This window comes from Anabrus simplex, chromosome 2 (assembly GCF_040414725.1).
Source record: "Anabrus simplex isolate iqAnaSimp1 chromosome 2, ASM4041472v1, whole genome shotgun sequence".
Taxonomy (NCBI): Eukaryota; Metazoa; Arthropoda; class Insecta; order Orthoptera; family Tettigoniidae; genus Anabrus; species Anabrus simplex.
The window spans coordinates 587244159-587267313 of NC_090266.1; the positions used below are offsets into that span (position 1 = coordinate 587244159).

Below are 23155 nucleotides of genomic sequence, written 5' to 3' on the forward strand. Positions count from 1 at the left end.
AAGGAGTTCATAGTATGAAGACCAGATGGCAGCAGCTAGCACTGAATGCTGTTGCTGCTGTCTTACCAGTACATACTACACAGATGCAGCAGGAGCGGTGACTCTAATGTGTTGTGAATCAGATCACTGTATCGATTCAGTAACGTGAACGGTATCAAATGAATCGATTCAGTAAAATGAATCGAATGTCTCATCACTAATTTTGTCCTGTTTTTTATGAAACATTATCTGACTAAAAATTTCAGTCTAAGAGGTTTGCAACCTCACTATTAGCACTTATTGTTTTGTTTCCGTCTATTATCTTTTATTTTATTTTCTTAGGTTTAGCACATTTTTTGGTTTCAATTATGTTTTATATTAACCCTTTGTTCACTGAATTTGTCTTAGCGAATTATTTATTGCTCCATCTAGTGATGTAAATATTCTGCATTGTTATTGTTTTTATTTCCATCTGTCTCCTTTGTTTTTTCATTTGTCATTCATTATATTTTTAGCACATTTTTTAGCTTACATTATGTAGATTACTTTAACCCCCACTTAATTCACTGAAGATGGCTCAAACAAGTCAAAACATGTTAGAATTTTATTGCTCCATCTAATGATGGAATTAAGTTTTGTATTGAATTAGGAGGATACATTTAATTTTTTGCTTTGTAAAGCCTCTTCATTCTATCAGGATGGCATCAAAAACTTACCAATCCAATGGAGAAAATATGCATCGAAGGCAGGACACTATGTAGAAAAGTAATCTTTCTATGTGTATTTTTTTGATGCAATAAATTTTTAAAAATAATTCCTGTTTATATTTGATTTGCCCTTATACATACATACATACATACATACATACATACATACATACATACATACATACATCTTTATTATACACTGTTATGCCTTTTTTTTGTTCAGTCTGCAAGCCTCTGTGAATTTACAAAATGCCTCTACAGTACTTAGTTTGTAAATAGTTCTGAAGACCCATTTAGTTCCATACCTCTTATCATTAAATCATTAGAAACTGAGCCTAACCATCGACGTCTTGGTTTCCCTCTACTTCTCTTACCCTGCATGACAGAGGCCTATCTGCGTCAGTGTGATACAAAGCAAATTGTAAAAGAAAAAGAAAATGCAATCAAACAACGTCAGGTGATGCAGGAAATATTAGATTAGAAAATAAAATCTTGAGGGAAGAAGATGAATCCTGCAGCAGAAGTAAGGAGGACATAAAATGCAGCTAGCATAAGCAGGGAAGGTCTTGCTTAAGAAAAGAAATTTGTTCACTTCAAACATTGTAAGAGGAATTAGAAAGGTTCTTTTGAAGACTTATGCCTTGAGCATGGCAATATATGGAAGTGAAACATGGGTGATAACTAGCTCAGATCCTTGGCTGAATGATCAGTGTAGTCGCCTTCGGTTCAGAGGGCTCCTGATTCAATTCCCGGCCAGGTTGGTGATTTTAACCTTAAATTCCTCTGGCTAGGGGAGTGTGTGTTGTTACTGTCCCTAGCATCCCTGTATATCTCACACCACTCAAGACAATGTCCTCCATTGCAATAATGCACAGTTTGCTTTGAACAGCTGATGCCACCCACTCTTGCTGGAGGGTCTGCCTTACAAGGACTGCACCAGTCTAGCAATAGCCACACAAAATTATATATACACTAGCTTAGAAAGAAAGAAAATAAAAGCTTTTGACATGTGGTGGTACAGAAGAATGCTGAAAGTGAGATGGATTGATCAAATCACAAATGAAGAGGTACTGAATCGAATTGTTGAGAGGAGATTGATTTAGCAAAAATTGACCAGAGGAAGGTATAGAATGATTGGACACATCTAAAGACACCCAGGACTTGTTTAGTTGTTTTTTGAGGGACGTTTAGGCAGCAGGAACAGTAGGGGTGAACCAAGATATGAATATGACTAGCAGATTAGAGCATATGTATGATGTAGTAGTTACATAGAAATGAAAAGATTAGCAGGGGATAGGGTGGCATCGAGAGCTATATCAAACCAGTCTGTGGACTGATAACCCAAACACAGTGATGGGTCTGGTGCCCTTACCATCCCATATGTAGCAGTGATTAGCTCTATGTTTGAAGAATGTATTTGTAATTGCTGATCCCTTCCTAGCACAGAAGACCAGTAAGCAGTTCCCATTCCTATGAACTTCCAGATCTTCCCTTCATTTACCATCACATTTTCGTATCTTTCAGTTTTATTTCCAACTCTCGCATTGAAATCGTCCATTAGTACTACCCTATCCTTGCTGTTGCCCCTCACTATGATGTCACTCAGTGCTTCATAAAACTTGTCAACATCCTCATTTGCACCCTCACATAGTGAATAGACAGAGACAATTCTCATCCTAATTCCTCCAAGTGTTAAATTTACCCGCATCATTTGCTCATTTATGTGCATAAGAGAAGCTATGTTGGGTTGAATAGTATTCCTGATGTACAGTCCTACCCCACACTTCGTCTTTCCCTTTTTAACACCTGTTAAAAAACGCTTTATAATCTCCTGTCTTGTTCTTTTTATCTCCCCTTACTGGAATATCATTAACTTGTAACACATTGAGATACATCCTTTTTGCTGACTTGGCCAGTTCTACTTTATTTCTTCCATAAGCCCCATTAGTATTGATAGCTCCCTATTGAATTCCATTTAATTCGTCAGGTTTCATCCAAGGAGTCCCTCACCTGTCTAATAGAGGTAGGACTTACTACAAAATTTGAAAGTGCCGTTCTGAAAAATAGTAATAGAGGTACCGAAGGACTGTCTACAAATTATTACTACCCCAAGGCTTGCTTAAAATACTCTGAGCTTGGTAAATTTTCTGAAGCAGGATGCTACCCTACTTACACATAGTCCCATTGAGGATGTCGCCTGTAATGGGTTAGGAACTACGATGGATTGTATAGCCTGAGCACTAGGAAGGCCATGATATGGAGTGAATCTGAGGTGTCCACTCCTATTCCATAGCAATTAGTATCCTGACTCTCAGGACCACTTACTAGGCCACTCACCCTTTGCCTATGGCTCATGAACTAGGATGTGTCTACAGCAATCCACACCATAAACCATACATGTAAGAGATTTTTGCACATACACTTCTATAGAAAAATAAACAAGTATACAGTAAGCCGATTCCTTTAAATCATTTTAAAAGTCTGTTCTTCACATTAGCATTAATTGTTTTCCTCCCTATTATCATATAACATTTTTATTTACAGATAACTTTAATTTGAATAACGAAGCAATTGTGATGAGTATATATCCACGGTATTCAAAACTAATGAGATTGATTCTCTATGTAGGTGCGCAGTTTAACTCAGAGGTTAAATGTGGAAGATGCAAGTCGCCCTGGTTTTCCATCCAGTCGTTTAATGAATCAGCTGAAAAGTATTGGGCATACATCACCTTCAAGTTTCTGGAACAATGTATATGCCCATCAGCAAGAGCCATTGTCCAGGTGAGCAGCATTTCGCAGTTAACAAGGATGTTTTTCAAACTTACATGTTTTTTTTTTTTGTGGTAGTACTTAATCTCCTGTTTGTTCTTGAGACATGGATGTCTTAACCGAATTGCATCATTTGACGACCCTAGCTCACAAAAGTTATTCGTGGCACATGAATCCAATGACTAGCTCAGCTCGTGGCGATGCACTGCTGTATATCAATACATGTAGTTCAGTCACTAACTCACAGATGCCACTTGTATGCATTCTGAGCTGAAGTTTAGACATGTGGCTTCGGTTATTTCCCACGCTCCAGGTTGTCACACACTTCTGGAACAAGAGATAAAAGAATCTTTGTTCATATTATTTTGCTCACATCAGTTGCAATCATGGCGTCACGCAGATGTGTTGGTGTTGATGAAGATGGAATATGGAAGCTAATAGATAGTGTTTTAGAGAGTGATTATGAAGACAGTGATGTTTGTGATGACGAAATAGACCCTGAATATCTTGGTTTGAGTTTGAGTGATGCGTGTAGCAGTGCTGATGACACGGAAAGTGATACAAATGATGACGGTGGGCAAGTCTACGGCGAGACCACATGACCTCCCGAGAGGCTGTAGTTTTGTGTAGCCTGTGGATATGTCATTGAAGATCTACATGCTTTTAACTCCTAAATGGGTAAGACCCCTCAATGTGTTTTTGTGGTGCCGACTTCACCGTGGCCCACATCCTCACAGTGTGTGCTGTAGTGCGGGATTTAAATGGGTTTTCTCAGTGAACTGCTACGTTATTTAAATAGAATGCTAATGGGTTAATAGTTAGGATGTTGAATCTCATGTCTGGTGTAGATATTGTCTTGTAGTTTGTCTTTGGAGTGTTTTGCACCTACACAGATAGGTCTTATGGTGACGATGGAACAGGAAAAGGCTAGGAGTGGGAAGAAATCTACCATGCTTTGATTAAGGTGCAGTCCTAGCAGCTATCTGGTATGAAAATGGGAAACCATGGAAAACCACTTTCAGGGCTGCCGACAGTGTGGTTCAAACCCAGTATCTCTCATTCAGTTTGATTACTGTATTGATTGGGTGAAAGTTCCTTATGGGGATCACTGTAAGTACCTAGATGTTAATATAAGGAAAGATCTTCATTGGGGTAATCACATAAATGGTCATCATCATCATCATCATTTCTTCACTTCTGGAGTCTCCAGCAAGCTTCTTTCCAATCCAAGCTGTTATCGGATATCCACATTCCTTATTGTATCCATTTTTGTTTTTTGTAGACAAGAACGGAGAAACTTCATTTCAGTTGCCTGAAGACGACTCTTTTTTGGTCCAGTAAGTGTTGCTGCTTCCAGGCCATACGTCAATATAGGTACTAGATATATTTTGTACAAGCTGATCTTGGAAACTAATGGAAATGTTTCATCCCAAAGTATTTGACGTACAGCGTGATAGAATTTGGAATCTTTCTGTATTCTGTTACTAACCTCTTGATGTATGGTATTGTCTGATGACAGAACACTACCTAAATACTGGAAGTTGTCTACAATATCCTTCTCCTCATCTCCAATTCTTAGATGAACAGTTGGAGAATTTCTACTCATCACCAAGCCACTGTCTTAGTTTTGCTGATTTTTAGACCTAAGGTTGTAAAAGCTTCATGCCATATTATAAATAATGAGTACATATCTTTGCACATGGTTATGAGGGTATTTAGGGGTTGTAGTAAAGATGTAAAGGAGAGGGCATGTAAATCTCTGGTAAGACCCCAATTAGAGTATGATTCTAGTGTATGGGATATTCACCAGAATTATTGATTCGTAAACTGAAAAATTCAAAGAATAGCAGCTCGATTTGTTCTTGGTGATTTCCAACAAAAGAGTAGTTTTACGAAAAATGTTGCAAAGTTTAGGCTGGGAAGACTTGGGAGAAAGGAAACAAACTGCTTGACAAAGTGGTATGTTAAGAACGAATATTTGGTTCTTAATTAAGCTATATCAATATGGACCTATATAGTGAAATTTATAAATTGCAACCAAGTGGTATGTTCAGAGTTGTCGGTAGAGAGACGGTGTAGAATGATATTAGTAGACGAATAAATTTGAGTGGTGATTTTAAAAGTATTATATATTGTTATTGACAAGGCGGACCAAACAATCACCCGATGTACTTTATTGTTATTACGAGTCAATACGGACCAATTAAGGACCGATATGGTCAAGTTTGTCGACTTGGGGATTCATGTAAAAAACTTAAGCCATCCACTTAACATATACTGCCTGGGCTCATGACCTTTGAATTATCATTTAAATTATGTTTTTCAGAAAAACCATACATGACTCCACTAAAATGTTAATATCTCTTGAACTAATGGCTCAAATTGGAGAAAACTTTCACAGAAACACACAACAAATTATAACTATGCAATTTTGCTATATTATAGTGCAAAATATGTATAGAATGTCATAAACTGACGTAGTTGTACTTGTAAATGTGGTATTGTTGTGACAGGGATGGGAACTCTGGATAGTTTAAATATCTTTTGTGAGTAGAGAGCTGGAGCAGGAAGTGCTGATTACCTGTGGAGAAGATTGAAGAAGATGATTCTCTTCTACGTTGATTTATTCTTTGATGTGTTAAGTGCAACTGTGTATAGGCACTAAATACAGTAGAAAAGATGTGGTTAGATAATAGTGTGGTCAAGGAAGAGTCCTTCATTGTGGTACGTCTCAAGTCGTTATTCCAATACAACTGATTATTATTATTATTATTATTATTATTATTATTATTATTATTATTATTATTATTAGAAATAATATAATAATATAAATATAATATAATATAAATAATAAATAGTAATAATAATAATAATAATAATAATAATAATAATAATAATAATAATAATAATAATAATAATACAATCCCTCCTCAGACAGATAGGGATTTGTCTGGTGATTCTAGCTGGCCAGCCTTTCTAGTTACTTGTCTCGGACTTAAATAGCCCTGACGTAGATGTTGATTCCCGTAGGGATCTGAAATATTTGTCTAGAATGAGTAAATTTATAATCCCAGTATAGTTGGTCCGTTATTGGACATTATAAATTTTCCAGCTAACTCATTCCTGGTTGCCAGCGTTTTGTCCCAGTGTGCTAAGTTGGGCTCATCAGTTGGTAAATAGCACACATACCAAGACGCATGTCTAATGCATACGTGGAGGCCACTGCGCAGGCTACTTGGAGCCACCGGCAGTGCCAGTGCACTGAGAGACTTTGTCTCATTTTCAAAAATTGATGCTTGCCTGGCCATCAGATGATATAGATGTTGATTCCCGTAGGGAATCTTAAGTATTTGTCCTGAATGAGTAAATTTATAATACCAATATAGTTGGTCCGTTATTGAACATTTTCCAGCTAACTCATTCCTGGTTGCCAATGTTTTGCCCCAGTGTGCTAAGTTTTTTCTGTGTTATATCTGTGATATCTGAAGTTATACTGAAATTAATTAGTTTCTTTCATGTTTAAAAGTACATGTAAAATATACATTTAAAATTTTTTTTTTTTAATGATTTGCTTTACGCTGCACCGATGCAGATAAGTCTTACAGCAACGAAGAAATAGGTAAAGGCTAGGAGTGGGAAAAAAGCAGCCATGGCCTTAATTAAGGTACAGCCCCAGTATTTGCCTGGTCTGCACCATCTCACGGATGCAAGCTCACAGCTGCACGTCCCTAACTGAACGGCCTACTCGCCCAGTAAAAATATAAAACTAGGTGGTGTTGAGATACCAAATGTTTTAAAGTGCAGTTTGTCCTACAAATTGCCACATGTTCTACTGCCATAATTTTTTTTAAATTAACAATGTTCATACATTTTTATTTGAATACTTCATTTTCAGATGAGGTTTACAGTGGTCATTCACAATATTCCTGCAACTGGTGATAATTTTTCTTTTGTATTAACAATGATTTATAAAATTTCACACTCCCATAGGTCTGAGGCTTGATTAAAACATTCTGAGCGTGCTCGATATAAATTTTGTGAAGCAGGATGCTACCCTACTTACAAACAGTCCCATTAAGGACCACTAATAATACCGATATTTGAGAATTAAATTTTAGGCCTTCAACTAAACTACCATTTCACTCAGCGTGAATAAAATGATTTATAGCCTAGATTGTAGTGGCTCATTCTCTGACTTTACATAATGATTTTCGTAAAATTCTCTTCAGCCGTTTTCTCGTTATGTGTGGACTGACTGACTGACTGACTGACCGACCGACCGACCGACCGACCGACCGACCGACCCTTTACAAATTCTGATCAAATGTACAGACAGAACTCTTATTTTATATATATAGATTGCATGGAGGTATCGGCTGGTAAATTTTGAGTGGGCGAAGCGAAGCATATACTTCCCTCCAAGTATATAATGATGCCGAAGCTTTTCGCAGTTTTTTAGTATGGTATTATGAGGGTAATCCCAAAAATAAGGTCTCCTATTTTTTTTATAAATACAGAACTCTGTTCATGTGGCTGTTGGTCACAATATTGTGAAGAGTGTGTCCTGCGATTGCATATAAACACATGTGCACGCCGTGCTGAGGCACTCAGTCTTGGCTTGGCAGCCGTTGAGAATGGAGCTCCCGTTCGATGTTACCACCAAGTGCATGGATGTCAACAATGTTCAGAAGTGTTGTAGAGAGTTTGCAGCTGGTCGGGCTGAAATTCACGACGTACAAAGGAGTGGGAGACAGTCAATTTCCCTCGAGACAGTTGTAGAGGTTGAGCAAATCGTGCGTGAAGATCGGCGGATCACCCTGGATGATCTATGCACTTTGGTTCCTGAGGTTTCCCGAAGCGCCACTCACAGAATTTTAACGGAAAAGTTGAAATACCAGAAGGTGTGCGCAAGATGGGTGCCAGCACCAACGACGAGGTGAATGATGAGGTTTACAACTTCCTGAACAGCATGGTGGCGAGCTGGTATGACATGGGCATATAAAAACTGTCACAGCATCTACAAAAAGGCATCAACCGAAATGGTGATGTAGAAAAATAGCTAAATGTTCAAGCTGTAAAATGATGTAAATTATTGTAGAAATAAACAGGTCTATGTATTTATAATGCCTTTGCTGGCAGGACCTAGTGTTTACAGTGCACGATGTCTTCTGATATGGGCTAGAGCAATTTTGTTACTTTCATTGATCTGTCTCTGTCTTATCCTTGGCTTAGAGAATATGAAAGTGACTGAGGTATGAGCGCTGCTAGTAATGCCATTCCTTGTGCAGCCAGTCCCTGCTATGAATGGTGTGAAAATGTTGCTCATAGGGTCGGTTGGTGCATGCATTTCAGTGGGCTTGGCAGACTAATATGTAATAGTAACTTCTGGCTTGGTGAGGAAAGCAACAGGAAACTACCTCACTCCTCATTTCCCTAGTACGCCTCTTCAGTGATGCCTAGGCCATCTATGACAGCTGATGGCAGAGCTGTTGAGGATCCAACCAGCCTTAGGGCTGAAGACTGAACATACTTGTATTTATAAAAAAAAAATTGGAGACATTATTTTTGGGATTACCTTTGTACCATGCTATTGATCATAATGGGAATAGAGTTCTTTCTTTTAGATTACCTGTTGTCCTTACCTGCCCTATAATTAGTTTGTGTCTTAATTCAATTAAGAGAAAGTTCTCATTGCATAGGAGCTGATTAGGTTTGTATTAGTTTATTTGCTGAATGACTGTATCAGTTTCATGAATTTTAAATTTGCTATAGATTTGTAGGTCATCTGCATAGAGATGTTAAGTCAATGATAGTGATACCATTAATGTTGTTCCGAGGTATCTGTGGAACAGCAGAGGTGAAAGAAGGTGCGGGGGTGAACAGGTCTCAGGCTACGAAATTAAAGTTAATTTAAAATTTAACAAGGTTATATTTTCTTTGCAAAATCAAGAAATAACAAGCATGGCAGGTACAGAGTAGCAAGGCAACAAAAGTACAATTACAGAATTTATAGGATTTGGGCTTCGAGCCCCGAACTCACAATTCTTGAGCAATTAGCCCAGCTTTACCCCAAAACAAGTTTCAACAGAGGGGCAGAAAACCCCATTCATGCCCAGGAGCACTTGCTCCCAATTACACAGTAAAGCCTCCTAGAGGCACGCAGAACCAAATTTCAAAAAGAGCAAACCGCTCTCAACGTTCAAGCCTATAAAAGGCCACACCAAACTCCACCTTCAAGTTGTCCTCTAAGGACATAAACACAGGGGTAAAATACCCAACCTACTGAGGCCTATTAAGTGAGAAAAGGTTAATTACATGGCCTCTAAAATACCAATTTGAGAGGAGGCGATCTGCACTCCTAATTACATTTTGTTTAAAACCTAATCTGGCTCTCGGCCGCTAATGCAACGGCTAATCCCATACTAAAGAGGTGACTTTAGAATGAAACAATTTACATTACGTTAAGGAAGAAACGGTTGAGAAAAAAATAAGTTCACCTCAATGCAATATGAGTGGGAGCTCGAGAGGGTTAAACACTCTATATCCCAATATGCAGCTTAAGAGAGAATAGATACTAAGAGTCTTTACATTTTAGGGAAAGGTTACATAGTGGAAAAGCATCGGACCTGCCCCGAGAGTTAAAATGCTGAGCTAGCAAGAAAAGAAGTTATTAAACGGCCATTACCTTGTTGTTGAACTGCTGCCCGAAGAAAGAGGCGCTTCCCGCCCCCTGCTATGCACTTTACACACCAAAAGATGTTACTGGAGTGGCGCGGAGACCCGAAAATCAGCAGTTTATATACTCTCGCGGAAAGTTCGAGGCGTTTCAGGAATGAGTACACCCGCCCACAATCATTTTATTGGCTAGGGTTAAGCAACATATCCCCTTTGGGGAAGATACACCTCATTGGTCATAAATTAACTAAAGAAATTCGGGATTGGCTAAATTCAAAACAAGGGGAAAGAAAGGGTTAATATTGCCAACTTAAACCATGACTGCAAGAAATTTAACAAAGAACAAACTTATGAATTCAAATTTTCTCCAAAAAACAGTTCTTTCACTTCGCACTAGGGTGCACCATTGTAGTTCTTCAGTAGTGTCCTCTAGAAGAGAAAGTTCACACTTCTTACTACAGGCAAAACAAAAATACATCGAAAACGACCCAGTTCAGAAACTTCAAAATTTCCAAGTAGTGACATCTTCTGAGAAACTTGAAAATTAACACCTTAGATAAAGTTCAGACTTCTTCCAGTAGGGGAGTTTCAACTGGCGCAAAGTTTGAATTAGCGACGTGGAGGTGTACCGCCCGGTACAAATGTAATGAGTAAATGTTGGACACCTGTAATTGAATCGTTTATTTCAGAAACCCGTCAAGTGACATTTTGATTGAGAATCAAATTTATACATATTATGAATCATTTGATGTAAACACACATTTTTATGCACAAACCCATCATTTCTCTGTATGGGTTTATTCGAAAACAGAATATTGAGTTTGGTTCAGAAACCCGCCAAGCGACATCACATGGTGTGCTTCTGCAGAAATTTCATGCTCGTCTTGTGGTACCCCTGGTTGTTCTTGTTTGTTCTGTTGCATCACCTGTTTTAACCTTGTTGCTGCATCGACCAGTTGTTGTTGTTGTTGTGATATCTTAAAAGTTCACTAGTGTTGAGGTTATAATGTAACATATTGTGGTTTTACATTGTGTTTTATGATAGTTTGCTTTGAGAGATGGATAGTGGAAGTTCTGAAGATGAACCTAAATCAAAAAGAAAACAAGGTATTGCCAATGAAGGTAAATATAAACATAGTGTCATATGAAAAGCAAGAGTGAAAAGTGAAGAATACAAACTATAAACTATAAAGGTAACATTGTTCCAGCAAAGTCTAATCCTAATGAGCTTGTGTGCAAATGTCAATGGAAATGCTGTTTATCTATTGATAAAAATACAAAAAGTGAGATCTGGACTTATTTCTACCCACTTGATACTAAAAACCAATAAGATTAATATTTGCGAACTTTGATAGAAGTTAAAAAAAATAAGCATAGAGTGAAGAAGGTAACAGATTGCTCTGCTGGTACATGTAAAAAGCAATCCCAACAAACAAAAAAATAAATCATTTCAGTACAATGTTAAAATCAATGGAGTGTTTACTCCAGTTTACAAAAATGTATTTTTGCAAACACATGGAGTTTCTTGTGATAGAGTTGCAAGGCTGACTAGCCTATTGGTTCAGAATAAAACACCTGTTGACATGAGAGGTAAAAATTGCAGTGGAAATGCGATTGAAGGTAATATTTGTGACATTATCTGTGACCACATTTCTCAGTTTGAGGTCGGAGAAACACACTATGGGATCTAGAAGAAACAGTATATAGATGCAAAGCTGAATATTACAAAAATCTATGAAATACTCCAAATTGACCACCCTGAATTAAAAGATAAAGTCAAATATGGTTTTAATTACACCAGGCGAGTTGGCCATGCGGTTAGGGCTGCGCAGCTGTGAGCTTGCATCTGGGAAATAGTGGGTTCGAATCCCTCTGTCAGCAGCTCTGAGGATGGTTTTCCGTGGTTTCCCATTTTCATAACAGGCAAATGCCGGGGATGTGCCTTAATTAAGGCCACAGCCGTTTCCTTCCCATTCCTAGGCCTTTCCTATCCCATCATTACCATAAGACCTATTTATGCTGGTGTGATGTAAAGCAAATTGTAAACAAAGTTTTTATTACAGATACTTTAAGGAAAACTTCAACTTATCATTTAGGCAGCCACAGTTTGATGTTTACAGCCAATAAGAGAACTTCAGAGCCAAACTAACATACAGCCTGTGACAGTAAAGTTCGGTGAATAGTCCTGTACAATCAACAAAGATGAACAGTGCACGACAGTGACCTTACTGTACTTTGAAATAGTCCCCTCCCATAACTATGTACTGCTGAGTTCGGTGATACATGTCCTGGAAACTTTGCGAGGGGGTTTCTTTTAGGATGGTGTTCAAAAGCCTTGTCACGTTTCGTTGGATGTCAGAAATATCGTCCCATCTCTTTCCTTTCGAACCGAATTTGAGTCGTGGGAATAGGAAGAAGTCTGGAGGATTGAGATCTGGCGAATATGGGGGATGTTCAAGTTGCACCAGCCCCTCTTTTGCCATGTTGTCAGAAACTCTTCCCCGGCCTTCTCAAAAAGGGCGAACCACTCGTACACACACTTCAAGGACACTGCTTGATCTTCATAAACATGTACCAGCATCGCATGCGTTTCTTTCGGTGTCTTGCCAAGCTTAAAACAAAACTGTACATTGATCTTTTGGTCGTTCATATTACTGTTCGCAGTTCAGAACCAATGCACTAAATATGCACTGTGTCAAATAGGTCTTACACGGCACACACACAATGCTCAACTGAACAACGTTGTGAGCAGGTGGAGCATTGCGTATTGCCAGTGTTGCCGGATCGACCATTCTGACTTCATTCACCGAACTTTATTGACACAGGTTGTACATTAACACAAACAGCAGGCAGCTAACTTCAACTTGAGCGGTTGAAAACCTGACTATCCTTTTTACTACCCACACCTGTAAGTGTTAATGTATCTGAGCAGGTTAATCTGAGGTTGGCTAGAGAAATTTGATCTAAGAGGGTAAGGGATCAGGCCAGCTCCTGCCTTGTCCAAATAGAGTTGTATAAATCACATCGCATCTTGTACATTGTACTCCTTAGACCCATTTCATGACACAAGGTCAGGGATGAGGCAAGATGAAATTATGACTTATTTTTACAGCCAGTTGCCCTTCCTGGCTCCAACCTCAGTTGAGTAGCTTATGAAGATGAATGAATGATTGTGAATGAAATTCAGCGAGGAGGAGGAGGAGGAGGAGGAGGAGGAGGAGGAGGAGAGACTCGGCTGTGGCCTATGAATAGGAACTGTCTTGGCATTTGCCTGGAAGTGAAAATGGGGAAACTACATAAAACTATTCTCAAAACAGCTGATAGTCCCAAGTCCAGAGCTGGCTCCATAGCCATAATATGTTAATACACTCTGCTCAGTGTCTCTTATATTGTAGCCATTAGTGGAATTAAGGCGAACAAACTCTCGGTGTGAATATTGGGTCGATGCATAAGTTTGTGAGGTATTCTTTTGGGTTGCAAACAATGCAGCGTGAAGGAATTGCTTATCGTTATTCTGTTGTTTAAACTGAGTTTGGAGTTTGTGTGTTGTGAAACACAGATTTTATTGATTGTGAACGTATTATTTATGTATATTTCAGACAAACTGATATGGAATGTCGTGTTGAGAAAAGTGAGCATTTCCGACACATTTTACTCTTTGAGTTTAACCGAAGATCCAGTGTGAAGTGTATGGGAATGAAGCAATTGCTGAAAGAACAGCACGAAATTGGTTTTCACGCTTTCGAGCAGGATGATTTGACTTGCCTGATGATCCACGTTCTGGAAGACCTTCAGATTTTGACGAAAATCGCTTGAATGAGTTGCTTCATAGGAATCCTCGTCAGACAACGCGGAAAATGTCGCAAGTTTTTTAATGTGATCAGTCAACTATTGTACGCCATTTGCATTCGATGGGTAAGGTACAGAAATTGGGTATATGGGTACCACATGTGCTAAGTGACAGTAACAAAAATCAGCGAGTAAACATCTGTTCGTCATTGCTTGTCCGGCACCGGTTGGCTTGTGAGAGGCACAAAGCATTCCCTTTGAACATTGTCACCGGTGGCGAGAAATGGTGCCTGTATATGTCAGCATGAAGAAGATGAAGGAGTGGCTCAGCCCATCAAAGAAAGCAACTCCCCGTGCCAGGGATAGTGCCCATCCACAGAAAATCATGTTTTGTGTTTGGCGGAACAAAGATGGCATTCTTCACCATGAACTTCTTCCGAAAAACATAACAATTACCTTTGCTGTGTATAGTGACCAGCTAAGATGGCTTGCTGTTGCTATTGATAACAAAAGACAAAGACAACAACCAGTCTTATTGCTCCATGATAAACGCTCATCTGCATACAGCGCAGTTGACCAAAGGTGTGATTGTTGAACTTAGCTGGGAACCTCTTCCTCATCCTCCGAAATACCCTGACCTTACCCCCTCAGATTTCCATTATTTCCGCTCGCTTTCTAACCACATTCAGGGGCAAGTGTTTCCTGACGAAGCTTCTCTCAACCAATGGCTAACAGATTTCTTTAGCTACTTTGTTAATTTTTTGCTGAGGAAGAAAGGGATACAGACTTTATGATGTAACTACAGATAAGATGTGATTTTCTATATAAACAAATGTAAAGTGATATGGAGTAAATATTCATTTATTCTGAACTTTTAATTGTAATTTTAATATAAGTAAAGAGTAATAGAACATTTACCATGTGTTATGAGTTGTCTGATCTTAGTGAATAGACATAGCACCAAGTAATAAATTGAGATGGGGATTTAACATCAAATGATTCTTTTTCTTTCCTCTTTCTCTCTGTGTGTGCATACACATTTGCTATTTTATCTTGGTTCATTACATGGTTTCTTTGTTTGAAAGAAAACATTTGTATGAGATAAACAAATATTTTCCTACTTTCATAAAAGCTGTTGAGCTTATTGCTCCTGTGAAGCTTCCTTATCTTTTTATGAATTTTCAGTTCTTTTATTAGGGTAGTGTGAACCTATCACACATTAATTTGCTTTATGTTTGCTTAATGCCTGTAATGCATTGGCAGAAATTTAGGGATTTTTTCTATAAATTTTCTTAATCCAATCTAAGACTCTTGATTCCAAGCTAATTCTAATCAAAGCTCATCATCACTTTAGTTGGGACACTCACTCTTTTGTCTTATTTTTTTGTTGAGGATAAGGTTTAAATAATGAGTTCTTCCTATTCTTTAGACACCATTGAAATGATGTGATCTGTGCTATGAATTGTTTGCAATTTAAGAGCAATTTGAATGATTTTTAGCTTGTCCATCATTGTTCATTAAATAAAGGCTAACATAACTTTTGTTAGTTTTCGTATAGCTTCCAAGGAAAAGAGGACTACAAAATTCAAGTGAGTAGACTTAAATGTCTTTAAGAGTCTCTTTTCACCATGCCCTTTCAAATTTGTGTGTTCTTCCATTGAGTTATTCTGAAGCTGATACCAATAGATCTCTCTACATTTTTCCTATTGTATTGCAGCATACTATGAAACTCTTATTGTTTTTGCCCAGGGACAATTTGTTTCTAGTTATAGATCAACTGAAAGAAATATTATCTGTACTTAAAGGAATATAATAGAAAGAAAGAAATAAATAAAGAAAGAAGCATTCACCTGTTTCTTTATATTCATGGTTTGTTTTACACTGCCTGACAATTGCTAAGGGACAACAGACAATTGCTCGGGAACAACCGACCAATGAGAGTAAAATGGGGGTGGAGAGGGTGGGATGTGTTATCTGCAGCAAAGCCAGTGCACAAAAGCTCTATATTCATTCGACAGTTCATGCAGTGTGGTGTTTGATGAAGGTCGTTGTTGAACATATTCGTGCAAAAGCCCTTGTGGGATGGAAACAGGTGCCTTAACTGTAAAAGGAATGGTTGCAAGACATCATTTGAGTGCATACGATCGTGGAAGAGCAGTTGAATGGCTCGAAGCTGGTTAAAGTGTCACTAACGTGACCACAGTAATGGGTGTGTTGAAAAGTGTCATCTTGCGATTAAAAAAGGCCGCTGAGGGTGGAAATGCTATACGAAAGCATGCTGGGGGTTTTAGATGGATCAGAACACCGCAAGAGGATCGATATATAGCCCTAGTGGCGAAAAGAAACGGACATCTCACTCCTCGACAGATAGCTGCAGACCTTGCAACCACTACCGGTACACGTGTATCTGCCAGAACCATTTTGCGGATATTAAATCAAGCTCAAGCTGGTTTGTATGCTCGGAAGCCCGCTTAAATGCATCCCACTTCAAACGCGCCATCATCGAGAAAGAGTTTGTTGGTGTAAGGAACATGTTGGTTGGGGTCAGCAACAGTGGTTTAGAATGATGATCTCCGATGAATCCTGCGTCACTGTGACAAGTGATTCTGGCCACCAGTTAGTGTGGAGAGATAGGGGAACACATTACACACCACAGAATGTTCATGAGCATCGTTGGTATGTCCTAGGCGTTGTGGTGTGGGCAGGCATTATGCACAATGGCCGAACTCCGCTGTATATCTTTGAATGAGGTACCGTTACAGCACAGCAGAATTGCAGAGAGATTATTCTGGACATGTTTATCTTTCTAAGAGTGTGGTAGGTCCTGACTTTCTGCTTATGAACAACAATTCCCGCCCACACAGGACCGCTGCTGTATCGGACACACTGGAAAGTGAAAATACTGAACGTATCGAACGGCATGTGTGCTCTCCAGACTTAAATCCTATAGAGCATGCCTTGAATGCTAACAAAATTCCCCTCTGTGCAACAACTGGAAACAGCCTTGAGAAAGGAATGGGACAATATCCCCCAAGGACTCCTCAACAGTTTAGTAGACAGCATGAACAATAGATGCAAAATGTACATTAGTGTCCAAGGAGGGCAAGTTCATTACTGAGAGATTGATATCAACATTTCTTTTTTGAATCTGAACTGTTTCAAACAAGAACATTATTTATTGATTTCTTTATGTCTGTTAACCTGCTTGCCCATGAGGTGAATTCTGTACCAATTTTCATTATCAATATACCACGCCATCTCTGTTACATAAATGTACCGTGTTTCATGTCTTCCATCCTTGCCTGTGATTATTCCTTTCTAACAAGAAGTCCTTAGCAATTATTGGGCAGTGTAATACAAAGTTAATAACACTCTTAATCATTCATATTTACAGTACATGATTTAGCTTTCTTGCTTCCATGCTCATAGTTTTAATTAACCTTAGTTTTTCTGAAATTCAGACATTCAGTAAGCCTGTATTGTTTTTCTTTTTGTGGTTATGGATGGAAATAAACATTACTCCCCTTCTTTCTTTGGGATTGTAATATCTTGTCCTCATACTCATAGAATTAACTTATGAATCACAGTGGCATAATACATCTGTTAATCCATGGTTAGTCTCAAGATTGACAGTACTGCAACCTCATTCCATTGAGCATACGTAGTTGTGTTAATTTGGAATTGTGGCTTGCTAAGATTTGTCACAGCATCAAACTCGCCTCTTTACTTGTAGTTATCAAGATAGGTATTCACAAAACAATCATATATTTTGTAAATAATATACCATAACCACCAAACAAGAGTTTACGACAAACTAAAGTGTTACAAATTTTATTTTATTTAAAGTGTCCACCTAATCAGTGAAGTGATGTGTATTGATTAGGTGGACACTTTAAATAAAGTTCTTAATCAAATTACATCAATACGGATCATTACAATGAAATTTCTCAATTGTAAACACAAGTATGGTGTACGTTGTGAGCTGACAGGAATGACAGGCTGTATTCCTCACTCAAGGGACAAGTAAGGAGCTACCTGGCAGGAGACTAAAACTTTTTGTCTCATTCTCTGACCTGTAAGGCTCGTTAGTAGAAAACTATACTTGTGCTAATGATATACGTAATTTACTTGATGCACTTGGTGATTGGAACTATAATGTGCACAGTAACAATTACCCATCATGGTTAAGTACACAATTGAGCAATGAGTATTTATTGTTGAAACATCTTAAAAAAGAAATCATATGATAGATGTGCACAGAGGTATTACAAATGATTTCCAGAATGATATTGTTGAAGTTGTTTTAGTTGTTGTTGCTGTTTTTGTTGTTTGAGTCATCAGTCCATACACTGGTTTGATGCAGCACTCCATGCCACCCTATACTGTGCTAACCTTTTCATTTCTACATGACTACTACGTCCTACATCTGCTCTAATCTACTGTCATATCCATACCTTGGTCTACCCTTACCGTTCTTACCACCTACCCTTCCCTCAAAAACAAACTGAATAAGTCCTGGGGGGTCTTAAGATGTGTCTCATCATTCTCTCTCTTCTTCTCATCAAATTTAACAAAATAGATCTCCTCTCGCCAGCTTGATTCAGTGTCGCTTTGTGAGTCGGTCTATCTATCCATCTCACCTTAAGCATTCTTCTGTAACACCACATTTCAAACGCTTGTATTATCTTTTTTTCTGAGCTAGTTATCGTACATGTTTCATGTCCATACATTGCCACGCTCCATACGAAAGTCTTCAAAAACATCTTTCTCATTCCTACATCAATGTTAGAAGTGAGCAAATTTCTTTTCTTAAGAGAGGCTTTCCTTTTTTATGTTCGCCTTACTTCTGCCATCGTAGTTATTTTACTACCCAAGTAACAATATGCATCTACTTCCTTTAAGACTTCATTACGTAATCTAATATTACCTGCATCACCTGACTTCACTTGACTGCACTGCATTATTTTTGTTTTGGACTTATTTATTTTCATCTGGTATTTCTTCCACAAGACTCTGCCCATACCATTCAGCAATTGTCCAGCTCCATGGATAATGGTTAGTGTGCTGGCCTTTGGTCCAGCGGCACCCAGGTTCAATTCCCAGCCGGGTCGGGGATAATAACCTTCATTGGTTAATTCCGATGGCTTGGGGGCTGGGGGTGTGTGTGTGTGCGTGCGCGCGCGCGCGCGTGTGTGTGTGTGTGTGTGTGTGCGCGCGCGCGTGCTGTTTTCATCATTAGAATTCATAATAGGTAGACCCCCATCCTCATAGACATGCAGGTCGCGTATATGGCGTCGGTTTGAAAGACCTGCAGCAGGCCTCTTTGGAGGCCACATATTATTATTATTATTATTATTATTATTATTATTATTATTATTATTATTATTGTTATTATTATTATTATTGTTTTTGTTGTTGTTGTTGTTGTTTTCTCTCCTTGGATTGTGATTCCTTTACCAAATTCCTCTTTGATTTTCTGTACCGCCTGTTCTATATAAAGGAGTGGGGACAAACTGCAGCCTTGCTCCACTCCTTTCTGGATTGCTGCTTCGTTTTCAAAGCCCTCGATTCTTATCTTTGTAGACTGATTATTACACAGATTGTAGATAATTCTTCATTCTCAGTGTCTGCTCCCAATCACCTTCAGAATCTCAAATAGATTGGGCCAATCAGCATTATCGAATGTCTGTTCTAGATCTACAAATGCCATATATGTGGGCTTGTCCTTCTTAATTCAGTCCTCTAAGTTCAGATGTAAACTCAGGATTGCTTTACATGTTCCTAAATTTCTTCTGTAAATAGTACATATTAAAATTTTGTAGGCATGAGATACTAAAGTAATGGTGTAGTAGTTTTCACACTTGTCAGCACCGGCATTCTTGGGGATACGTATAACAACATTCTACCGAAAATCAGATGGCATTTCTCCTGTATCAAACATCTTATATACTAAATGGAATAACCTTGCCATGCTGGTTTCTTCTAAGGCAGTCAGTAGTTCAAAGGGAATGTCGTAAATTCCAGGTGCCTTGTTCTCTTTAGATGTCTCAAAGCTCTGTTGAATTCTGACATCAAAATTGGGTCTCCCATTTCATCAGCATCAACAGCCTCTTCTTGTTCCAGAACCATATCATCTACATCTTTATATTTATACAACTGTTGGATATGTTCTTGCCATCTTCCTGTCTTGTTTCATTCCCTAGAAGTGGTTTTCCATCTGTACTCTTAATATTCATACACCTAGTTTTCCTTTCTCCAAAGGTTTCCTTAATTTTCCTGTATGAAGCATCTACTTCCCTAGGTCCATACAACCTTCAACATCCTTGCATTTCTCTTTCAGCCATTCTTTCTTAGCTATCCTGCATGTTCTATCCACTTCATTCTTTAAGTGACTGTATTCTTTTTTGCCCTCCTTATTTTTTTGCATTCTTATACTTTCTTTGTTCATCAATCAGGTCTAGTGTCTCCTGATTTATCTAGTGAATGTTGGTTGATCTTTCCTTTCTTCCTAACCTTTCCTCAGCAGCCCTGCTGACCTCATTCTTCTTGACTGTCCACTGTTCCTCTATTGTGTTTCCTTGTGCCTTTTCATTTAGTCTTTGTGCAATATGTTCCTCAAAACAATCCCTCACACTCTTTTCTTTCAACTTGTATAGATCACATCTCTTTGTATTCTTTCCTTTCTTCAATTTCTTGAACTTCAGATGGCATTTCATGACTCATTGTTGTCTGTTTCTAGTGACTTGAATTGGCACTTCATCTTTGTTTTTCAATGTAGAATGATGGACTTACTTTCAAGTTGTTGTCAATAAATCCAAGAAAGAAACTACCCTATTCTCCAGTATTATGTATGCAGCACACCCTTGATTAGAACATGTTAATTATTACTTGCAATTTTATTGTTGCATGGATTTGTTTTTGTTACCTCTACTACAGTGGTAACACCAAAACTAGGCGCAAACACAGTTAAAAGGGGAAGGTAAGAGCACAATATCAGAAATCACTACACACTCGGAAAAACATTAGCTGGCATTACGCGAATCTCCAACAAAAACATGTACGTAAATATCAGTAGGGCCAACTAGTGAACAACAAACCGGGAAGATGAAAAGGGCTGTGAACCTACCAAAGGCATGGACATGGCTTAGATAGCGGATTCCGAAATAAATCGCCGTGGTCCTTAGATTTGAAAAATATTATTTACAAAATAATTTTACAAATACATTCCAAATACAATTCCAAGTTATGAGCTATAAGTTCAGTGATATACATTGCTTATTTCGTAGCAGTGTAAATTCAAATTTCAAATCAACTATACATCTAGTTACCAATGCAGTTGTGCAATGCAATTTACGGTGATGTGAAACAGGTTATCCAAAATCTTGCGTACATCAAGTGATACAGAACTACCAGAGGCAAACCCCAAGGGAAATAATATTTAACTACAATCTACATATTTTAGTGAAACAAGAAATGGGAATGCCTCGGAAACGAACAGGTAAGCTCAGCTGAAAAACTAAGGCGTCATAAGTAACTAATTTGGTGAATCTAGGCGAGGTTAGGGCAGACTCCTGTATGAAAAGCAAATCGGAACATTATGGAAATTTTAGCAGGAACGGAATTCAAGAGTGCTTACCCGAGGAGAGTGCCATCCCGGAAACCGGGGGATGTCAACGAGATAGGCTGCTCGCAGACAGATAGACCAAGACCAACAGAATTCAGGATACAGAATTCCTTCGAACACTGCCTCGCTCAATATATATAGGAAATTCCGGCCTTGGAGGCAGCCAATCAGCGTGCACGAGTTCCCTATTGCCACCTAGACTCACCAATCACAATCTTACTTTCGATCACGAATTTTGACTAACATTCTAGAATACGCCTGATCGCGAATGTCGTATTTCCAGAACAGTCAGAAATATTTTCTAGAATACATTACCCACAAAACAACACACCCTGTTCCATAATTCATGTAACTTTCTGGGTCCTTCCAGGAACTATAGAACAGAATTCTACTATTTACAAATGCCTATGTTACAATATTATACAGTACAGGTTAGGTCATTAAAAATAAAGCATCATATCGTATTTTACAAATAAAGTCTTCAAAAAAAAAAATACATTCCACTCGCACTACATAGTTCACTTGTAACAGTTTTATTGCAAATAATATTCTATTTAAAAACAAATACTCTTCCTGGTTTTTTGTAATGTTTATGGTACTCTTATTTTACAAGATACTTTAAGTACTTTAATTCAACAACTTTATTTGAACAGCTGTGAAAGTACTTATCTTGTTTTATTTTCATTGTGAAGAATTTGTTTTTTCTTTCTTTTCTAATGCAGACGGTTATCCGAAAGTTCTCAGTTCTCACGCTCCTTCAGTCGAGATAGTGAATTAGGTTCCACACCTTGGCGACGCAGCGTGAGTCGTGATGTATCGGACTGTGATAGCGTTTACAGTGAGACCAGTAGCACAACGGGAACTCTTCCTCGAGGTAAGTGCCTCTTTAACTGTGTCACAGATTTTTAACCCATTTTAAATGAACTGGTTTTGTAAAGTTTCAGTGCATGATCTTTTATAATGTATAATTTTTTCCTCTCTACTAGTTACGTCATATTGTAGTGTCATTTTGTTATATTATTTCTTTTAAAAAGATGTGCTGAAACTTCTGTTTATTATACTTATCAAGTATTAGGTAACCGGAAGATACGACAGACACTTCATCTACATTGTACATCCTGTAACCATCTTCACAATGTTTCAAACAGTCATTCAACAATTTTTTATCATACAATAGCCATTCAGATTTATATTTAAGTTATATTCTTAATTGTAGGACTTAAAAAGGAACACCAGTTTTCCAATTGCACTTTATGGTATAGTTCTTCCTTGCATTTGTCTTGTGTGTCCTGCACATGTTATTATCATAAAGACATTTTTGTATGGTTTAGGTGAAGAGTTAACATGAATGTACTCATGTGTTCAGGTATTATTGGAATTGTGGATTGACAGGTACATTGTATATTTGCAAGCTCTAGTAGACATCCATATACAGGATAATCAGGTATGCTTTACTCCGGCGCGCTGTGCTTTCCCTTTGGGCAAGCGCATGCTCCTTTGCCACATGCAAGTCGAGGTCCGTAGCAAGAACATAAACCATATAACACAAACAATTTTAAGCAGTGCTTTACTTACCAAATTATGAAGTGAGGTGTTGAAACTTCCATGAA

At 38.2% G+C, this 23155-nt stretch overlaps 1 protein-coding gene across 1 annotated transcript in view; it reads left to right on the top strand.

Moving 5' to 3' along the window:
- Positions 1–23155, top strand: part of Nuak (Nuak family kinase 1) — a 585653-nt gene that overhangs the window by 504502 nt on the left and 57996 nt on the right. The window contains exons 16-17 of the mRNA XM_067140970.2: positions 3315–3469; positions 22268–22419. Coding sequence (XP_066997071.2) covers positions 3315–3469; positions 22268–22419 — 307 coding nt within the window. The remainder of the gene's footprint in view (positions 1–3314; positions 3470–22267; positions 22420–23155) is intronic.